This window comes from Falco rusticolus, chromosome 9, assembly GCF_015220075.1.
Source record: "Falco rusticolus isolate bFalRus1 chromosome 9, bFalRus1.pri, whole genome shotgun sequence".
Classification (NCBI taxonomy): domain Eukaryota; kingdom Metazoa; phylum Chordata; class Aves; order Falconiformes; family Falconidae; genus Falco; species Falco rusticolus.
In genome coordinates this window covers 27,883,068-27,901,521 of record NC_051195.1, presented here as the reverse complement: position 1 = coordinate 27,901,521, position 18,454 = coordinate 27,883,068, and the positions used below count along the sequence as shown (strand labels likewise).

The 18,454-nt window shown below is 40.2% G+C and overlaps 1 protein-coding gene across 1 annotated transcript in view; it reads left to right on the top strand.

The window, feature by feature from the left end:
• Nucleotides 1–1,560: 1,560 nt before the first annotated feature.
• Nucleotides 1,561–18,454, top strand: part of KNDC1 (kinase non-catalytic C-lobe domain containing 1) — a 65,891-nt gene continuing 48,997 nt past the window's right edge. Inside the window, exons 1-3 of the mRNA XM_037401052.1 lie at nt 1,561–1,797; nt 6,552–6,750; nt 9,977–10,035. Coding sequence (XP_037256949.1) covers nt 1,699–1,797; nt 6,552–6,750; nt 9,977–10,035 — 357 coding nt within the window. The 5' untranslated portion in view covers nt 1,561–1,698. The remainder of the gene's footprint in view (nt 1,798–6,551; nt 6,751–9,976; nt 10,036–18,454) is intronic.

Sequence of the window (18,454 nt, the reverse complement as noted above, 5' to 3'; positions counted from 1 at the left end):
AAACTGGGGTAGGGTTAATGGAAAGAAAGCTGGTAATACCAGATTGGTTTTGTTTGTGCTTGTTACTGTTTCAACTGCATCAGGAGTTACAGCCATTACTAGGGGTCCTCAAACTTTTTAACCAGGGGGCCGGCACGTGGATGGAGTGGCAGGCAGTCATCTGCGGCTGCTTGGTTTTCCCCCTCCCCAACCCCTGGCGGCGGGAGGTGTGTGTCTGTAAATACCGGGGGCCGGATGGAGGATCCTGGGGGGCCGTATCCAGCCCGCGGGCCGTAGTTTGAGGACCCCTGGCCATGACCATGACAATGTTGGGTCACCAAATGTTAAATGCTCTGGTTTATGCAGTACATGCAGCAATTCAGCAAGCCGGTGCTGATAAAACACAGCTGTGCACACGGGCGGGCAGGGCTGGGGTTTGCAATCCCCGGGGGCGCCCCACACAGCTGGGGAGCGCTGCCCGGTGGGAGCAGCTCCCCAGCCGTACCGACCCACGGCGGCGGCAGCCAGGTGTGAAAGACTGCACCAGTGAGGCCCACCATCGCCACAGCAGGTGTGTTGTCTCAGCATTGCTATGGCAGGAAACTCATGCCATCACCACAGTGAATACATTGTTAAGGCAGGAAGATAACACCACTGCCACCGCAGAGATTTATCTATACCTTGTTAAAGGAGGAAACTGACTGACGCCATGGAGCAACGGGGGAGGCTGATCCTGCAAAACTTAACCAAACCCCTGTGCATGTGCCCAGACTTGGGGTCAGGGGGATCAAGGTGCCTGGAGGCCCCTAAGGAATGTTGGACACATACACCATCGCTGGGTAGGGGGGTGCGGTTGAGCAGAACAGCTTGTAACAGCTCTATAAAAAATGGAACCAACTAACATGGGACAGAACGTTTCCCCACCGGACTTGAAAACAAATTGGACTGTCAGGACACCACAGCTCCAGGCTGGTAGCTATCGCTGTGAACTCTTTCCTTTCTTTCATTCTTTCTTTTATTCCTTATTCTCTCTTTATCTCTCGCTCTCTCTCCCTTTGCATTCGCAGATTTATTGTTGGGCAAATAAAGTTCCTTGGCTCTTGACTCCGTTTTGAGTCTTAATTCTGTTCCCAAGAATAAAAACAGAACCACGCTCTGAGACTGGCGTGTGACACCGGGACAGCGCAACCGGGCCGGGGGCCGACCCCGGCTCCCGCGGGGCCCCAGCAGCCGCCACTGCCACTGCGACGTGCGCGCCTCTCGGGGCCCACCGCCACGCAACCGCCTCCTTGCCGCGAGTCCACCGTGGGCGCGGGGGACACGCCGGGATTCGGCGACGCCCCGGGCGGCGGCCAGGCGAGGCGAGGCGGGCGGCGGGGGCGGGCGCCGCCGCAGGAGGGCGGGCGCCGCCGCAGTGAGGCCGCGCCGCGCGGGCGAGGCGGCGGCGGGCCGCGTTGCCATGGCAGCGCTGCCCCAGCCGAGGGCCTGAGCGGGTGGCGGCGGGCCGCCGGGGGAGGCAGGGGGCGTCCCGCGGCCGGGCTCCGCCGGGAGGCGAAGGGGTTAAAGCGGGGCGGGCGAGCGGCCCCGGCGCCGCAGGGGTCGCCGCCGGGGGCAGCCTACAGGCGGGTGTGGGGATGCGCTGCGGCGGGGGCGGCGGGCCGTGCTCCGGGAGCGTAGGGAGGCAGTGGAGGTGAAGCCTCTGCTCCCCCGGCGGGCGGAATGGAGGCTGTCGGCGCCGCAGAGGACGTGTTCTATGAGGAGGAGGACGAGGTGAACTGCTACGACTTTGAGCCTCTGCCGACGCTGCTGGAGGACGAGGTGAGTGCGGCAGGTGCGGGGACGGAGCCGCTGCCGCCCCTGCGCTCACCTGTGGCGAGGCGGCCTCGGGGACGGCCTGCGGGCCCCGGCGTCTCCGTCCCTCTGCCGCGCCGCGGGGCAGCGCGCCGGGGCCCGGGGGCGGCCGAGCCTCCCCCCGCCGGGAGTGGCCGGGCCGCGGCCGCAGCACCGTGCGCTCCGTGCGTGAACCTCGGCTTCCTCGCTTCGTCCTGCCCGGCGATCCCAAGCTACCCAGCGGGACTTGGCCGGTCCCCGTGCACCTTCTCCACACAACAGCGAAGTCATGGTCCTCGCGTCTGGTGTGTCTCCTGACTCCGGCCATAGCCCTGGGTGGGTGCTGCAGTCGGGGAGGCAGTGTCCTGTCCCACCTGGTACAGGGAAATTTACTACATGGGCAAAAGTGTTTCCAGTAGCTGCCAACCAGAGTTTTGTACAGCCGTCTCTTGCTGCCCAGTGTAAAAAGGCCTTTGTCACTGGCAAAAATTAAACCCCCCCAAACTGGTACATCTGTTTGTTCAGTTATGCCAAATAACCTGTAGCTAAAAGCAGCTCTGTTGTCACGTTTGTCTGGATTTGTACATGGTTTTGCACTGGCTTTTTACTGCTTTTGCTCATCTTTTGTTGTATCTTCCCATGTAAAGTGTATTCCTTACACCCTAGTGAATGTTAAGGCAAAATGTTTTGGGGTTTTTTTCTTTTTTTAAGTAAAATTTTTGGTGAACCATATGTGAGCCACTTGTTCCCCAAACCAGACCTTGCAAACTTTTTTATTTGCTATGTCAAAAACCCAGTTAGAATCAGGATTTAAAAGTGAGTTTGAAAAATTAAAAGGCCCAGCTTCCATAAGTCATCTGATGGCTCAGCAGTTTGGCTCATCCTCCCACCATCTGTAGGGTTCAGTGTAGTAGGCCCTCTCAGTCTGGCCCACGCAAAACATAGAAGGAAGGTGGTAGTGACCTCCTTTTTACATGTTAGCTTAAATATTTGGAGTATTTCTTCAGGGTGGGAGAAGGCTGAGGCTCAGTTTTTCTGCGTGAGGAAGACCTGAGTCCATTTTTGTCGCCTATTCAATATGTAAATTGACTATGGATTCCCACCAGTCCCTACTATTTAGTTATTCCAGGCACGTGAATATTTTCAATATTCTTGTTGAGAGAATGAGCATGACCTATCACCTGCCGATTAGAGAAGTTAATAAAAAAAGGGTTGCTTTGAAGAATACTCGGTGAGCTTACCCAGGTAACCTGGTGTTTCTTATCAAACACGGTAAATTTGATGAATGGTGTTTGCTACATTTTCTGTGATTCTGGAATAGATTGTTTTGAAGATTGTGTGAACTATCTTGGCAAAAAGACTTAGGTGCCAGAAAGCTGTGAATGCTGATGGACCTAACTGTCAGCTGCTTAGTCATTTAGTGGAACCTGTGCTTCCTGTCACTGTACCTAGTATAAGGAATAAGGTTGGTGTCTTATGTATGTGGTTTACAGAAGCAAATATGTGAAGCGAGAAGCTGTCTGAGATGAAGAGTAGGAAATGCTGAGGGTGAGGCAGTATTTCACTTGCCTTTCTTTACTAGGACTTTCTTCATCTCACACTCCTTAATTTCAAATTTTTTAAGAAGTTGTCTGTGGCAAATTAATTTGTTTTCTCTTCTTACTCTCTCTTCCTCTGCATAATTATATGCTGCTGAACTGTTTCATACTTTCTGAAGAAAATATAAGAGAAAATTGAGAATGACAATGAATAATTAATGCATGACTGTCTGACCACTTTTCATAGTTATTAAGCGGTAATTGCTTTTACAAGTGTCTTTTCTCTCTTGTCTCATTGTCAGTAAAGGCATCAGCATCTCTGTTACGTAAGACACTTGAGTTTCCCTGTAATTCCAGCAAACCAACTTTCAGTGGTCTGAAGTACTGAAGTCGGAGCTTGCTGGAAGCTTTAGTTTACCAGAAATTCCTGTGGTATAATCTTGAAAGAATTTTGTTTGTTTCTTTTTCCTCTCCAGAGTGGAAACTTTGTTTCTCTATTGCTTTGGGGATGTAAACTAGTCAATTGCATCTCCCTGTTTTCAGTGCTTCGCTCTCTACAAAGGCCTGCCTTTGCCACAACAGTAGCTTTAGTAACTAAGGTCAAGATAGCGTGGTCGTTTGAGAAATACATGGTTTCTGTAAAGCAAGTAGCAAACATCACATCCTGGAGTATTGGAAAGAGGAAGGCTTGCTGTATGGTGGTGGTGGGGTGGTGGTTTTGTTTTGGTTTTTATCTTCACCTAGCTGTCCATCGCTGATGGAAGCCACTGGACATTCATATGCCTTTTCTTTTTTTTCCTTTTCCTTTTGTGTTTTGTTGTTTGGTTTTTTAACCTGTATTACCTAACTTTCCTATCCCCTAGAAGGAAGATAAGCTTATCTGACATGAAATCATCATTCATCATATTTGTTTAGTCCCCAAATAACCAGAAGACAAAGACGGGTTTGTAGGTTTGAACTGCAGATACTGCTTTTGATGAATAACACCCGCTGCAGAGCTCAATCTCAAAGCTTGACTCAAATGAAAATCTATCAAGTCCTCATTATGACTGGAATTTGATATTGAGACTGTCTTAAAGGTTGAAGATTTTATTTATTTCTCATCTCTAAATTGAGCCTTTCTTGTTCATATACACAGAGGAAACTGTCATAGTTTTGCATCTTGATTAGTGAAACATTATCTTTTCTTTTTTTTCTTTCTTTCTTTCTTTCTTCTCAGTTTTGGCAAATGCCATCATGTTACCTAGCTGGATGATCCTAGGAGAGTTAAAAATAATTACTGGTTCATTGCTTTGATCATATAACTTCTGGGTTTTTTGTGTTTTTTTGTTTTTTGGTTTTTTTTTTTTGATTGGCCATAGAATAAGCAGCTTGTCTTTCCTTTCCAAGGATCTCCTCATCCTACCTATCAGTTTGGTCAGCTTCAAAGCCTAATCGTTTGTGGTCCAGCTCTGTATCATGTGTTTATGTTTTCAGATACAGGAACCTCTCTGCTGCCCTTCACGCTTGGAAAAAGTTCCCTATAAAGATGTGCAAAACCTCCTCATTCACGCTCAGAATTGGATGGTAGCATTATACATAGGGTGCTGAGCACAGACCAGAGAAAATTACGGGTTTTTGGGTTTTTTGGTCTCATATCTGAACTGTAAGGGCTTTTGCTGTTCATTATTATGTAGGACTGAACTCAATGAGACCAGGGTCCATGATTAGCTTTAAAAGGCACTGTAGTAATGCTGACATTAGTAAACCAATCAATCTCTAGGCTGATGAAAACTAGAATAATAGAAGTTAAGCTTCCCAAATAATGTGTGCTTTATTTCCTACCTGATGGTTTGTTTTTTTTCTTGTATTTATTAAACATACTTTAGACTAAAAGCAAAAGAATTTTGGACTAAGGGTTGGTCCTTATTTGAAGGTTATTGTAAATGCAATACTTAATTCTCTGAAGAACATTACCAAACTCGTAACCCTTCTGTATATGGTAATCCAAATATCTTTGATTGCTCTCCAGTACTGAGGTACATAAAGAAGGTTAGAACTGTATTTTCCAAGGGTTTAAAAGTTTATAACACTCAGTTTTCTGAGCTGTAAGATACCTCACATTCTGTTTTGCTGATGGTTACATGTTTTTCTCTATATTCTAAACAATATGCAACTACATCTTCAAGGTACATTTAATATCATTCAGAAGTATAGTCCTTAGTCTTAATTACTACATATAAATGAGAAAATATTATGTGTAATTGATAGCAGTAAAGCTTTGATGCGAAGTAACTTCTATAGATACCTCCACTTTTGTTAACTTATGTTTTCTTAGAGGGAATTGATCTTTTGATTGTAGGGGTTTTGTCATTCCTTTAAGTTCATAAAAACTTCTGTAGCTGTGGGTAATGTATTCATTTTGTATTCTAAAAAATGTACATAGAAAGGCTAGCTGCTTTGGGCTAAGATTGTTTCTGAATATTTTTTTTATTATTTTTTTTTTTAACTGAACTGTTCATAGCCTTACCGTGATGACAGGGCCAAAGGAAGTTGACTTACAGTTCAGGATGGTAACTTAGAAATGAAGTCCATGTTCTATTTTGATCACCAAGAGCTCTGGGTGTAATGGGAAAGCCTAGGATAACCAAAGTGTTTGGTTTTTAAGTCAAAGTATAAGAACACTTTTTGTATGGCTGGTTTGGCTTCTGAGTGTTTATTAAATGCTCTACACCACTAAACTTCACACCAGCATCATTCTTAAGACAGGCTAATTTAAAGGGTACTTTTTTCCAGATCACAGATGGTAGGGAAAACTGCTGTGAAGAGAATTTTTAAGTAGTTTATCCAAAGGCACCTGGGAGAGCTTAAGGGAGACATGGGTTAAACAAGTTATTTTAACTTAATCTGTCTGCTTTTACCTCCAAATGGTCTGTTTCCCTAACTTTGATGCAGTGTTTATGTAACTTACATAGTTCCAATAATAAGTCTTTTTTTGATGTTAACATACTGTGATACCTTTGTTCAGGTTAACTGTGCTTCTTAAGAGACTCTGTGTTAAGAGCAGTCATGCACTTAATGTTTCTTGGGGTGTTAATCAGTGTCCTAGAAAGTCTGAGAACTTGCTGGAAAAATTACTAGTAACCAATTGTGTCAAACGTAATCTGTGATACACACAGTAGTGTCATGAAATCCAGGGTAATTTATTAATTCATATCTTGGCAGGAGAATGTGTCCCTTGCTGATATTTTGTCGCTGCGGGATAGCTGTCTTACTGAGCAAGATATCTGGGCAGTTTGCCTGGAGTGTTGCCATTCTCTGAAGAGTATTGCCCATTCTACAATCTTCCAGACACTCTGTATCACTCCTGACACTTTGGCTTTTAACACCAATGGCAATGTATGCTTCATGGAACAGCTCAGCGGTAAGTATTTGTGTTTCCAGGCCATTTGTTTTAGAACTATGGAAACTCATAGTGAGAGACTGTAGTAAAGCATTATATTCTGTTCTTAACAGTTGTAACTAAAATAAAGAGAAAATAAAAACTTGTTTAGCAGTAGGTGAGTATAGGGCTGTATGAAATTACGTGCTCAGTTTGTGATTGATGAACAAAGGCTTTTATGAGTTTGCTTAGAAGATTCTTCCTAGTTGTTTTAAGACTTTTCTAGGAGAATGTAATCCAGAGGAATGTAATACATCTCCATCTTGAACACTGTAGATTATGTACTTGTGTATCTGTGTGCACAAGTCTCTATGTAAAGCACCTTCTTGTTCTCTGCCAATTCTTCTCATTTTGTGGATAAGTTCTATTTCTAGAGAAATCTGCCATTCAATGTATCTTGATGACTGTAGCCATAGAGAATGGAGCAATCCAAGTGTATATTCACTGTTAGAAAGGAAAGCTCTCTTGAATAAGGGATTTTTTTTCAGTCATGACTTTTACACTCAGCAAGTGTGGTGACTGACTAAGAAATGAATTTTAATATGCTAAAAAACAGTCTGTAGTAGCATGTAAGATCTTCAGGTATTGTAGCAGATGAATGGGAGGAAGTTTAACTTAAAAACCTACTTCTGATTTCAGCACAGACAAAAAAGCATGTTATAGTTGCTGTTCCCTTTTCATGTGACCCATCTCAAGATGATGGGTCTTCAGCCTTATTTAGGGATATTACAAAATAAAAAACTCCAGCTCTTATTCTATAGTCCTTTTAAAATTATGTCAGCCCGTAACTAGAAGAACATTCTAGTCCTTATACATACTTCTCAGCTTTTTGTTATGTTTTCTTTAACCTAATTTCTTTTTAAAGCTGTCAGAAGAAGTGTGATCTAGATTTTGAGTAAAAGAATAAACATTATTAAAAAAAAAAAATGGGGTAAGGTAACTTTGCAACAAATTAATATTTCTTGGCTTCTTTAGAATTAAAGGTTGTATTTCAAATAAGCATGTAACATCATAAAATACAATTAATAAAGATGAAAATATATCTTGATTGTTGTGCTATTTGTTTTGTGCTTAAATTCCTCAAATACATTTGAGTCAACTTTTATCTCCATGTTAATAGGCTAATGCAGAATCAATTTCCTTTGTTTTAAGGATCTTGTCATAACCTGAAATTAAAAAAGAAAAAAGCTGGCTTTGTATTCGTAAGGTTATATGAAAGACTTGTTGAAGAGAATAAATCTAGTGGATGAAAAATGCCCCTCAACTAAGATCTTTGCTTGCAGCTGGGGAAGAAAAAAAATCAATTTCTTCTTAAATGTTTTAGTCTAATTGAACAGCTGGCAAGCAATTGATCCAGGAATTTGCCATACTCAAGCCCTTGAAATGTGGTATAACAAATTCCCATGCAAAGCAAAAGTCATGTTAGTCTCTGAGGAAAAGACTTTTCATTAGCTCTTCTTAAAGTTCTGTTTTCCCTAGGAATGCAAAAAGTTGTGTATATATTCTATTTCCCCCATTCCACTATGTCTTTGACTCTTTCTCTTCCCCTTTCCCTCAGATCTTGTTGCTATTTGGTTAAAATATAGTTTGTTAGATAGGCACTTGGGGAGGTTGTCCTTTTCGCTTTTCTGTGGTTGCCTATGGATTTATTCTTCCAGGAAAAAATTTTAACCTCTGGATTTGCTTGCCAGTGAGAGAAAATGAATAGCCTGTCGCCTCTGCTTTAGCAGCCAGTTCTGTTTCCTGCAGATTCTGTGGTGCTCAAGTGACAAGCATTCAATAGGATGTTCTGCCAAGGGCTCAAATATCTTCTTGTCTCTTCAGATCAGACAAACTTCCATTGTAAACATTATATTAAAAGAATACAGTGAGTTTTTTACCAGTGATAAAAATCGTATGCTTATACAGCCTTTTATGTGTTCTATGGAAAGAAAGGGAAAAGGTAGTGGGCAGGTGAAAACAAGGAGCAGTCACCTGTGGGGTGAGGAGATGGGGACAAAACCTCTTGTCTATTGGTTCCCTTCCCCTTCTGCCCTCCCCAAATAACAGGAGAATGTTGGGGGAGGAATACAGAATTAGTTGCATAACCCTCTTTTTCAGTGGGAATGTAGAATCAAGAACATGGTAAGGAACTGTAAAGCAGTTAGTAGCATCTGGATAGTCAGGCATGCCAGGTAACTGCAATATATGAATATGTAAAAAAAAAAAAAGAGGCCTCTCTACCATATAACTGATTTTAGTATCTTCACAATAAAAGAGCTTTGCATTTCTCTTCTAAAATAGAGGCACAAAAGTTCTATTAGAGCTACAGCTATGATTAGTATGCTATGCCTGTGAGCATACTTCTGGTTTTTTTCCTCTGTGTTGAGAAGGAAAGCTTATAGTCTTTGCTTGTAAATTATCTCAATCATCCATTGGCTTCACAGAAGGATAGACTAGGTGAGTTGAATATGTGCTTGAAAGGTAGGGTTTTAGTCAACATTTTTCTTTTTTTTTTTTTATCCCCTAGTGTTCTTTGGTGGGTTCATGTGATGTCAGTGCAGTGTGATATTACATGCATGCTTAGATACAGCAGCAACGTTGGTCTCTCTTAAGAGGTTCCTTTCTTCCTTCCACCTTTTCACTCAGAAGTGGCTGCTGCAGTAGCTCAGTTCTCTGCCAAGCAGCACATGGGTGGGGAATGTGCTTCCTCAACTCTTTTAATTAAAATAAACTAAACAGGAACATCATGGTTCTAGGCTGGTCTGTGGATGAAGAGGGAATTATCTGTTCAGGTTGGTTTTGCTGCTTGAACCCTTATCACCCAGGTCTGCAGTGGAAAACAGTGAATGGAAATGTCCTATTAATCAAATCAAACCTGCAAGCCACAGGTAAGCCACACCAGCTTGGGTGATAACTTGGTCCAAACATAAACGTCTGAAGGCAATAAGTGGTTGGGCGTGGTAAATGTATTGCTTTGGGGGTGTTTTGTCTGTTTTGTTTCTTGCAGAAAGTTTGAAAATAGTGCTTTATTTTACTTACAGTACTAGAAACATGGGTAACAAGTTCTTAGTACATCAGATATGAGTACCGAAATACTGCTGTAAACATAGTTTCTTTTGTATCAGATGTGAGTGTATCATAAAACTTGTATCATCAAAAAGGTTTGTTTTTTAAACAGGTAAGACCACTGATTTCTAATCTGACATGTTTCTTTTTGTTTTCAAAGATGATCCAGAGGGTGCCTTTGTTCCACCAGAATTTGATATCACTGGTAACACTTTTGAGGCAAGTTCATAAATTTATCTGTAAAATGTGTGTGTGTGTGTGTGTGTTTAATCATTTTAGTACTTCTGGCAGTACCAAACGCTCAGCATTCTCAATGTATAATTTTAGCACATTTAAAGATTGTGAATAGTAAATTGTGCTGTTTAGATATGTTTTTTTGGAAATAAAAAGTAATCTTAAAACGCTATATTTTCTGTATAAACATTTGCTCTCTAACTGTTAAAATTGAGAATCTATTTTAGCTGAATCATGTGTTGCCCTAAACCACAGCTGGGCTATATTATGTTCACTGGTATCCTTCACTGGTTACATTTGCTTGTTTGGGGACTAGCAGTGAACTTTTATGACTAAATATAAAATTTGTTTGCTATCCTCCTCAATAAAATAATTCATGGAAGGGTAATCAGCAATTTTATCTTTGATTTAATGAAGAAACAAATTACTATCTGTTGCTTTGCAATGCACAAATGCTCTACATTGTTAAATTAAATTAGATTTAAATTGTTCATACTAATTCATTAACCTCCCAAGTCAACAATCTCATTGCATGCTGCAGGAGTGCATGCTTGCTTAGTATCCTTTTTTCTAATACAGTATTTTTTCTGGCATGTACTCTTAGATAATTCAAATGCTTTAATTAACAACGTGTCCTATTCAAGTTGTAAAAAAAAATATATATATATATAAAATCTGTTTCTTTATAGTTCATACAAATACCTTTTATTTCTTTTAGTTAGAGCCTTCATAGTCATGTTTATAGTTCTCTGTTTCCTCAGGGGAGTGGTGGGAAAAGATAAGTGAACCTTGGAAGCATGTAGTACTACAAGTAAGATAAAAATGATAAGTAGTATAGAATATGAAGTAGCATAGTCTTTGAAGGTTAGAGATGCAACATTTCTCTCTGTTACTATGCTTTGTTAATGTAGTCATATAGGCCAGCAGAGTTTTAGTGATTTTTGTGCTTGCTCCCCCACCCCACCCCCACCCCCCAAGGTTTTTGGGGAGCCTTTGGGGATGGGGCATTTAGCAGGTGACCACTATTGCATGTGAACTTGGTAACTATACTAGTCTTTGTATTCAGATGTGGTTAAGGAAAGCAAGTCCCAAAGTCACCCAAAGGTAACTTTTTTTGTTACTTTTTTTCCTGTACTTCTGAAGCTGGACTAAAGACCTAAGGCAGAAACACAAGATTTGTGGAATTATTTGTTCCTCTGGCAAACTTGCATTTCCCCCCAACCCTTTCTTCTCCTCTAAGGGTTGCTGAACTTTTATGGGTATAGCAAATAGATAGGCTGAAAGAGGTTTGAAGACCAAGGTTAAGTGGGGATTTGGGAAGACTGTGGGAATACTAAGTGACCTGCAATTTTAGTTCTATCTGGTACATAAGGCTATTGTATCCTCCTTGGGTAAAATTAGTCTGTGTACAGGTTTATTAACTAACTCTTCAGCAGCACTTACAAGCCTGTTAAGCCCCAGTGAATCCCCATACCAAGCACAGGACAATTACACAATTGGTGAAAGCTGAGTTGGGAGTGGCTCTGAACATTGACCTTTTTGCACTTTTTTTGTGAAGGTCAATGAAGATACATGAAGGTACACATTTTTGTGGAAGAAAGTCAACATGCTCTGCCTTGTTTGTTGTGGGGTAAAGGCTGGGTGCACTGATTTCTTCCCATTGCTCCTATTTCTGTAGCAAGTTGGGAGCCTCTCAAAGCAGGGAGAGCTGTGCTAGAGCAGTGTCCTGTTGCCTCAGCTGTTTCTTGTTGACCATCCTAGGGCGATGAACAGGACTGAAAAGCTAGGACTTTCCCCTTCACAGAGGCAGAGCTGTATTGTTTTAGTCTGGGATTTGTGTGCATTTTCTCAGACAGCTATGGACTATGAGTATTCATGAAGCTTTCAAAGCTTTACCTCTTACTGCTTGTAGAGTGGTTGAATTTTAAGTACTTTAGGACCAGATCAAATTCTGCCAGAGATTCCACGCTGACCTCTGCTTGTTTTTGCAGTTTCTAAGACCTACGATGGATTAATCCTTACGTACTTGTTACAAGAGTTTTGTAATATTGTAATTTTTCCAAGCTAGCTGTTTCCTTCTTGATGCTAATACTTCAAGTTCTTCTCTTTTCCAAAGGTATTGATAGTTTTGTCAATCCTCTCACCCCTAGTTGTAACCTCCTACTATGGAATAGCAGAATAGCACTGGTTTATATAAATCTGTCTGAGGAAACCCTGGGTCCTTGCACTTTCTCAGTATTATAAGATTCTTTGTACTATACCAATAAGTCGCCCTTTCTACAGGGGTGTCAAATGTTTTGTGTTACTGCTTGCTCCTTCCTTGGTAATGACCTTACTCAGTTGTTCTTTGTTGAAGGAGTGTTTTTGCAGCTGCTTAGTATGTTTTCTCGAGAACAATGGAAAGTAGTGTTTGTATTGAAGCTGCCCAATTTCAGTATAAAGAAAAAAATTAGGTTTTGGAACTACTAACTATGTTCAGGATGTTCTTTGATAGCTTTTACTCCAGTGTCAAAGCTCAGCTTTAAAATACTTATGTCAGCCAAAGGTTTCGCTTGATTTGAGGGTGACCTATTTTGTGGCTTCTAAAATGGAAGCACACAATGAGGTTTGTATAGCTACTGGATGATTTCTTCCTCTTCAAACTCCTTTTTTTAAAAACCCCTCAAATAAAGCTACAGTTATTTCAACAAGAGATGTTTTGTTTCCTGCTTGGTGAATTACTGATCCAGACCTCTAATGGCATTGTGACTCCAGTCTAATTAGTTACTAAACTTAGCTGGCAAGCACAAGCACACAAGGGTAATAGACACAGGAAACAAATTGAAATGCATTACTGTCCTGGTGTCTGAAACAACACTATTAAAAAATTTCAGCTTCTGGTTGGAATTTCAAATAGCAAGAGATATAAAGCTTTGTCCAAATGACAATGCACAGGACTGAAAAGTGATTTTGTGTGTTTTGTTTTACACTTGTGCCTTGTTTCCTGACCTGCTCTCCATTTGTAAAGTGGGAATAATAACACCAACTTAAGTTATTGTTGAGAGTAGGAAGGTTAAAAACTAGCCCTTCAGGGAGTTGTCAGCTTTAGTGTCAGGTGTAGAATAGACTTTTTAGAAAGAAAAAAGTTAAGAAGGAACTAGCTGTGAAAGAGCTTCTGGTGCCAGCAGTGAAGTGTGGCTGAGCTTTCCGATTGCTGACTACCTTAGTACTGCCACTGTTCCAACCTGTGGTGCTGGTGGAAGGATTGCAGTTTCTGAGGGCCTCAAGAGACCTTGAAATGACTGTTGCTAAGCAGTTGGAGCAGTATTTAATAGCGCAGTTCTGTTATGTCCTCCTCTTGCTAGTGTAAGCATTGTCACAGTGCAAAGGCAGAAAAGGCAACCCAGCAGGTATCGTTGGTCTCTAGGACAGCGCTGGGCTAAAATAATCTCCTGGGTAGTATCTGTTCATGTGCATTTTTTTCCTCTTAACTTTTCTGTCTGCTTACAGACTTCTGTTACTATTGTGCACTAGCAAATGTACTGTTAAGAACAGGTGCTTTAAAGAGGGAGTAGGAAACAAGAGAGAAACCTTAGAGTTATGATCCATACTGTAACTCCAGAGAAAAGGTGCATTTCTATATGCTTGCTCTCATTTCCGCTTTTATTCTTAATGCATATGCAGTTATGTGATGTGGCTATGCTCATTAAAGCTTTCTGATGACTGAAGCTTGTTACTTCCCTGCACTGATAGAAAGATCTCACTTTCTGCTTCTCCTCTAAGCTGGAAGGTGTATTTGCCATAGCACGTACTGACCACGATTTGTTCTCATTGAGTCTGGAGCTAGAAGTCAGTTACAAACATCTTAAGTATAAAGACTAGCCTCTAATTTTGTAATGTTTTACTCATAATGTTTTGCTCTAGAAAAACCTTAACAGACGGAGATGCAAAAATATAGATTTGAGGCTGCTTTTAAAATTTGCCTACTTAACTATATACTAAACTTATCAAACAACTCATCTTTAGTGTAAACTAATACTGAGTCGTGATTCCCTCTAAACAGGAAAAGCATGAACATTTTCCTAATGAAAATGGTTCCCATTTCATTTTCTTGCCCTGGGCAGGACAGTGCTAAACTTGAGAAATTTGACAATGGGAGGCCCAACAGAAATAGTTAAATATTGGTGAGTTCATTAGTAGCCTTATTTCTATCACTACAATACAAGTTTGCCTCAAGTTAAAAACATTGGCTGTCTCAAACCGGTTTCAAATAGCTATTTGTCTGCATCACAAAACTGCCATTGAGTCTGACACAGAGGTTCATTGATGTAGAACCCTACATTTTTAAGATATGAGCTTTCACTAAGATGAAGGACCAATGTCTGCCATGTGTGAACTTGCATTTATAATCTTTTAATAATGTGGCTATTCAGTTTTGCTTGTTCTAGTGAACCTCTGTAACAGAAATAAGTGAATTTTCAGTCTTGTCTGCCTTTTTTTTTTTTTCATATCTAAAGCAGACTGGATAATGCCTCTGTTTAATGACTGCTTCCATTATTTAGAGATGATAAAACGTATTAGTTCAGAAACCTCAGTTATGCAGCAGGATTAAAACCTTTCAGAAATAAAAGAATTGAAGAAATGATAGAGTTGAATATTACCTTGAAGAGAAGGAAGAAATACAGGACAGAGAATGGGAAGAAAGCGAAGTTCACATTTGTGTTTTCTCATCTAGAATTTGTTTTTGCTTTTTGCTATCACAGCAGGAGTGGGGCATGCTGATCTCTCACCTGGGAGAGAATCAGAACCAGAAAAGGCTGAACACTGCCTGCCTCTCTGCTAGAACGTGATGGCTGTCAACTTGCAGTTCTCAATGGGTTATAGTTGATTTATATTATTAAAAAAAATAAATTCCAAGTATTTTAACAAGCTTAAAAATAAACAATTCTATGGCAAGTGGCACAACTAGTGCAAATAGAAAAGGTAAGCTAAGCTGTATTACTTTTTTTTTTTTTAAACTAAGTAAGACTCATATGGCTTATTGCCGTGAAATGTGACAAGGCAGTTGGACTGATACATACCATATACATAAAAATATTTTATATGCATACAAATGCATGAGTTGAAGTGCCAAATGAAGCCTACTGTTCTAGGGAATAAAGAAAGGTTCAGGGTGTATCTGTGTTAGTCCTGCTGAAGAAAACTGAGCTAACAGTTTGGTGCTGCAGTGTTTCTCAATAGATGATTATTACTAAGCTAGTGCTCAGGTCTCAGCTGTTGGTCCTTCTCTGAATATGAAAGCCTTCATCTTTTTCCCAAATCAAAACAGCAGAAGGTATAAAGGAAGTCTTGCCTTTGTCACTTCCCTGGTCTTTTAAAGCAGTACCTTTGAATGCTGTGAGATTATCTTTACTGTTCTGTTCTTTCTTTAGCACTCAGTGGAGGAGGAAAAAAGAAAACTTTTTAGATGTTCTCCTAGAGGGGTTTTTGGTTTTGTGTTTATCTGATGAGGGAAATAAGTCTTTTGAAACACCTAGTGCCTTTTTTCTTGAGTTCTGTTTCCCTTAGTTTCATATAGTCTCCTCTTGAGACTAATTCTGTCTAACAGCAGCAAGGCTTGTCATCAGCAAATGGTAACTTACTTCCTCCTGTAGTCTAAACCATTCTATCTTCTGAGTGTTATTTAAAGCTGTCTTTTCCTCCAGTGACAGAAATAAATTACTTTCATTTGGTTACCTATGCCTCTACTGTGCTATAGAAAAGGAAATGGAATCCTCCTGCTCTGGCTTTTACATCATCGGCCCAATTGAAGTTCGATTCAAGAACTTAGTACTGAGCAAATACCACCCTTTGGTTGCTTTACACAAAGAACTAACCAAAGGAAGAATGAGAACAATGGGACTTTTTTTACAGCAGTATTTTTTTTTCCATGTATAGAGTAAAGTTTATAATTTGATTACCTCAAAAACCTACTGCTTGTTGCTTAGTTCTGAAGTTGGGCTTGCAAAGTTGTCATATTGGTCTTTCCTAGCGGGCTTTTTGAGCTGATATTTTTCAGTTTTACCTCTAAATTGAAACAACTTTTCACAGTGTGACTTATAATTTTATCAGGAATAGTCTGTCTCTTAAGCAGGAGAATGTCCTCAGAAGAGAAATGACTGTACAGGTAACCTGCTTAATGAAAATACGTAGTATTTTAGGTTTCCTCCTTACTCGACTATTAGATTCCTATAAGAAGACATTATTAAAGCTTAGATATATATTTTCCTTAAGACTGAGGAAGATTATCCTCTGATATACAAAAGCATTTTTCAGATCACTTATTTGAGGAATTTGGGTTTGTGAGGGGAAGATTGGAAGTGAAAAGAGGATTTAGTATTCTGCCTTAAACCAGTTGGTTCTTGTGGTAGTTAAGTTTACCCTTTTAGAAGGCTGAGGAGCTGTGTTGAATAAATTTGCAGATAGTTCCCATCATGAGTAAAAATCTACGGAAAAGAGGACAGATTTGTTTTCTCCTATTATGCTTGTGCAGTAGTGTCATAAAACTCTAGGCCTCTTAATGTTAAAGATGCACAAATATTTTAGAGGAGTTGTTTATCTCCAGCCTCTTTGACATAAACTCTTCTGATTAGTACTGATAAATTCTCAGCTATGGATGAAGCTGTTTTCCATAGTTCTGGCAGAATTATCTGTCAGTTTCTGGTGCTCCACATTTAAACTCATTTCTTTAGTGGACCCATCATCATACTAGTCTTACTGGCAGAATTAATTTTCTATTGCACTCCTCTGCTCCTTAGAATGTTTGAAAAGGCTTTTGAAATGCAAGACTGAACCCTTAACGGCAACATGGACACTCCAGCAAAATTAATCCTTGTCATTACTTGATTTATTTGCTTTCATTAATTTTATGTCTATTATACAGGGATATTCAGCTCACTAAAAGACCCATGATCACTGCTAGACTGGATCTGGAGACTTTATACTCCCTGGAGCAATGACAAACTATTCATTTTTACCATTTGCATGAACTGTTAATAGAGCTGTTTCACCAGTATATGAGAACATTCATACATACCACCATCTTTTTTAAAAAGTTCAGGAACTGATTAACTTAAAGTAGACAGCAGAATGGATGACTTCTCTCCAGATAACTCTATGACCATCTAATTCATAGTGAAAACTGAACTGGTCTTAAAACTTTATCTTATTAGGTTGCATGAGATTTATTCAACAGAGCCTTCAAGATTATGGCAAAATGGTTGTCACTCACATGTCATTCTCCTTCATTACAGCATTTCAAAAAAACCTTAAAGAACAATTGAGAGCATGCTTTTGAAGCTAATGATCTTGTCTCCTGGGAAATGCATTGCAAGTGATTTAGGCTTGTTTAGGTGACCATTGGAGCGGGTTTTGTATAAACCTGTGAATACATATGTACTCGTGGATTCTTAAACTTCTAAGCTCTTCACCAAGTTTAAAAAAGAAAACAAACACTCACCCTCCCCACCCCCCAAAAAAAAAAAAACCCAAAAAAACCCAACAAAAACCCACACACAAACTTACTTCTCCTTTCTCTCAATTGTAATGGCAACAGATATTACCTTTTTACTCAGGAATGCTGATTTAATCAGGTTTTGATGAAGCACATGGACGAAATATGTATGTTATACTTCCCTTGTAACGTTTGTTTATGGGCTATACAGTTCAAGTCCTATCACATTATAGATGAGTTCTATGCCTGAATAGAGAAGAAGCAAGGTTTACTTCTGCAGAAATAATTTCACTATGAAACAATCAAACAAAAAAAATCCTGAATGAAAACCAGCCCTCAGCACCCCACCTCACCCCCCAAAAAAACACCAATCCTTTCTGTTTACCCTCCTCTGTTTACATTCCTGATATATGCAATGAGAGCTACCTACTCATTTGCTATTTCAGTTGCCTACAGCTGTTCTGTGAAAATAGGTGTTTTGAATGTGGTCTTAACAAGGTATTTCAGAAGTGACTGGCCAGCTTTTTATATCTGCAGTTGATCAAAGATTCTTACATATGCTTCTCCTTGCAGAAAAAAAATAGATAAATCTTCAGAGATTATTACTCAAAGAAGAGTGAACTGCTTACTGTACAGCAACAAATATTTTAAATCTTAGTGCCCTGATGGTATTGATTGATGGCACGGTAAAGGAACTGGGATGCTATTCAAGTTTATTGGCCCATAGTGTTCTGAACAGAAGTGTGGCACTTTGGTATTTTAGCTCCAAAATGTGGACTTAACATCCCCCAAAACAGGATTGCGCACATGCATTATTCGGCTCAGAGTGACAGACTTGACCAGTAGGCACCTTCTGTTAGGTTTAAGATAAAAAGAATATACTTTTTAAAAACAAATAACTTTAGTAACTACAAATAATATTTGCCATACAGT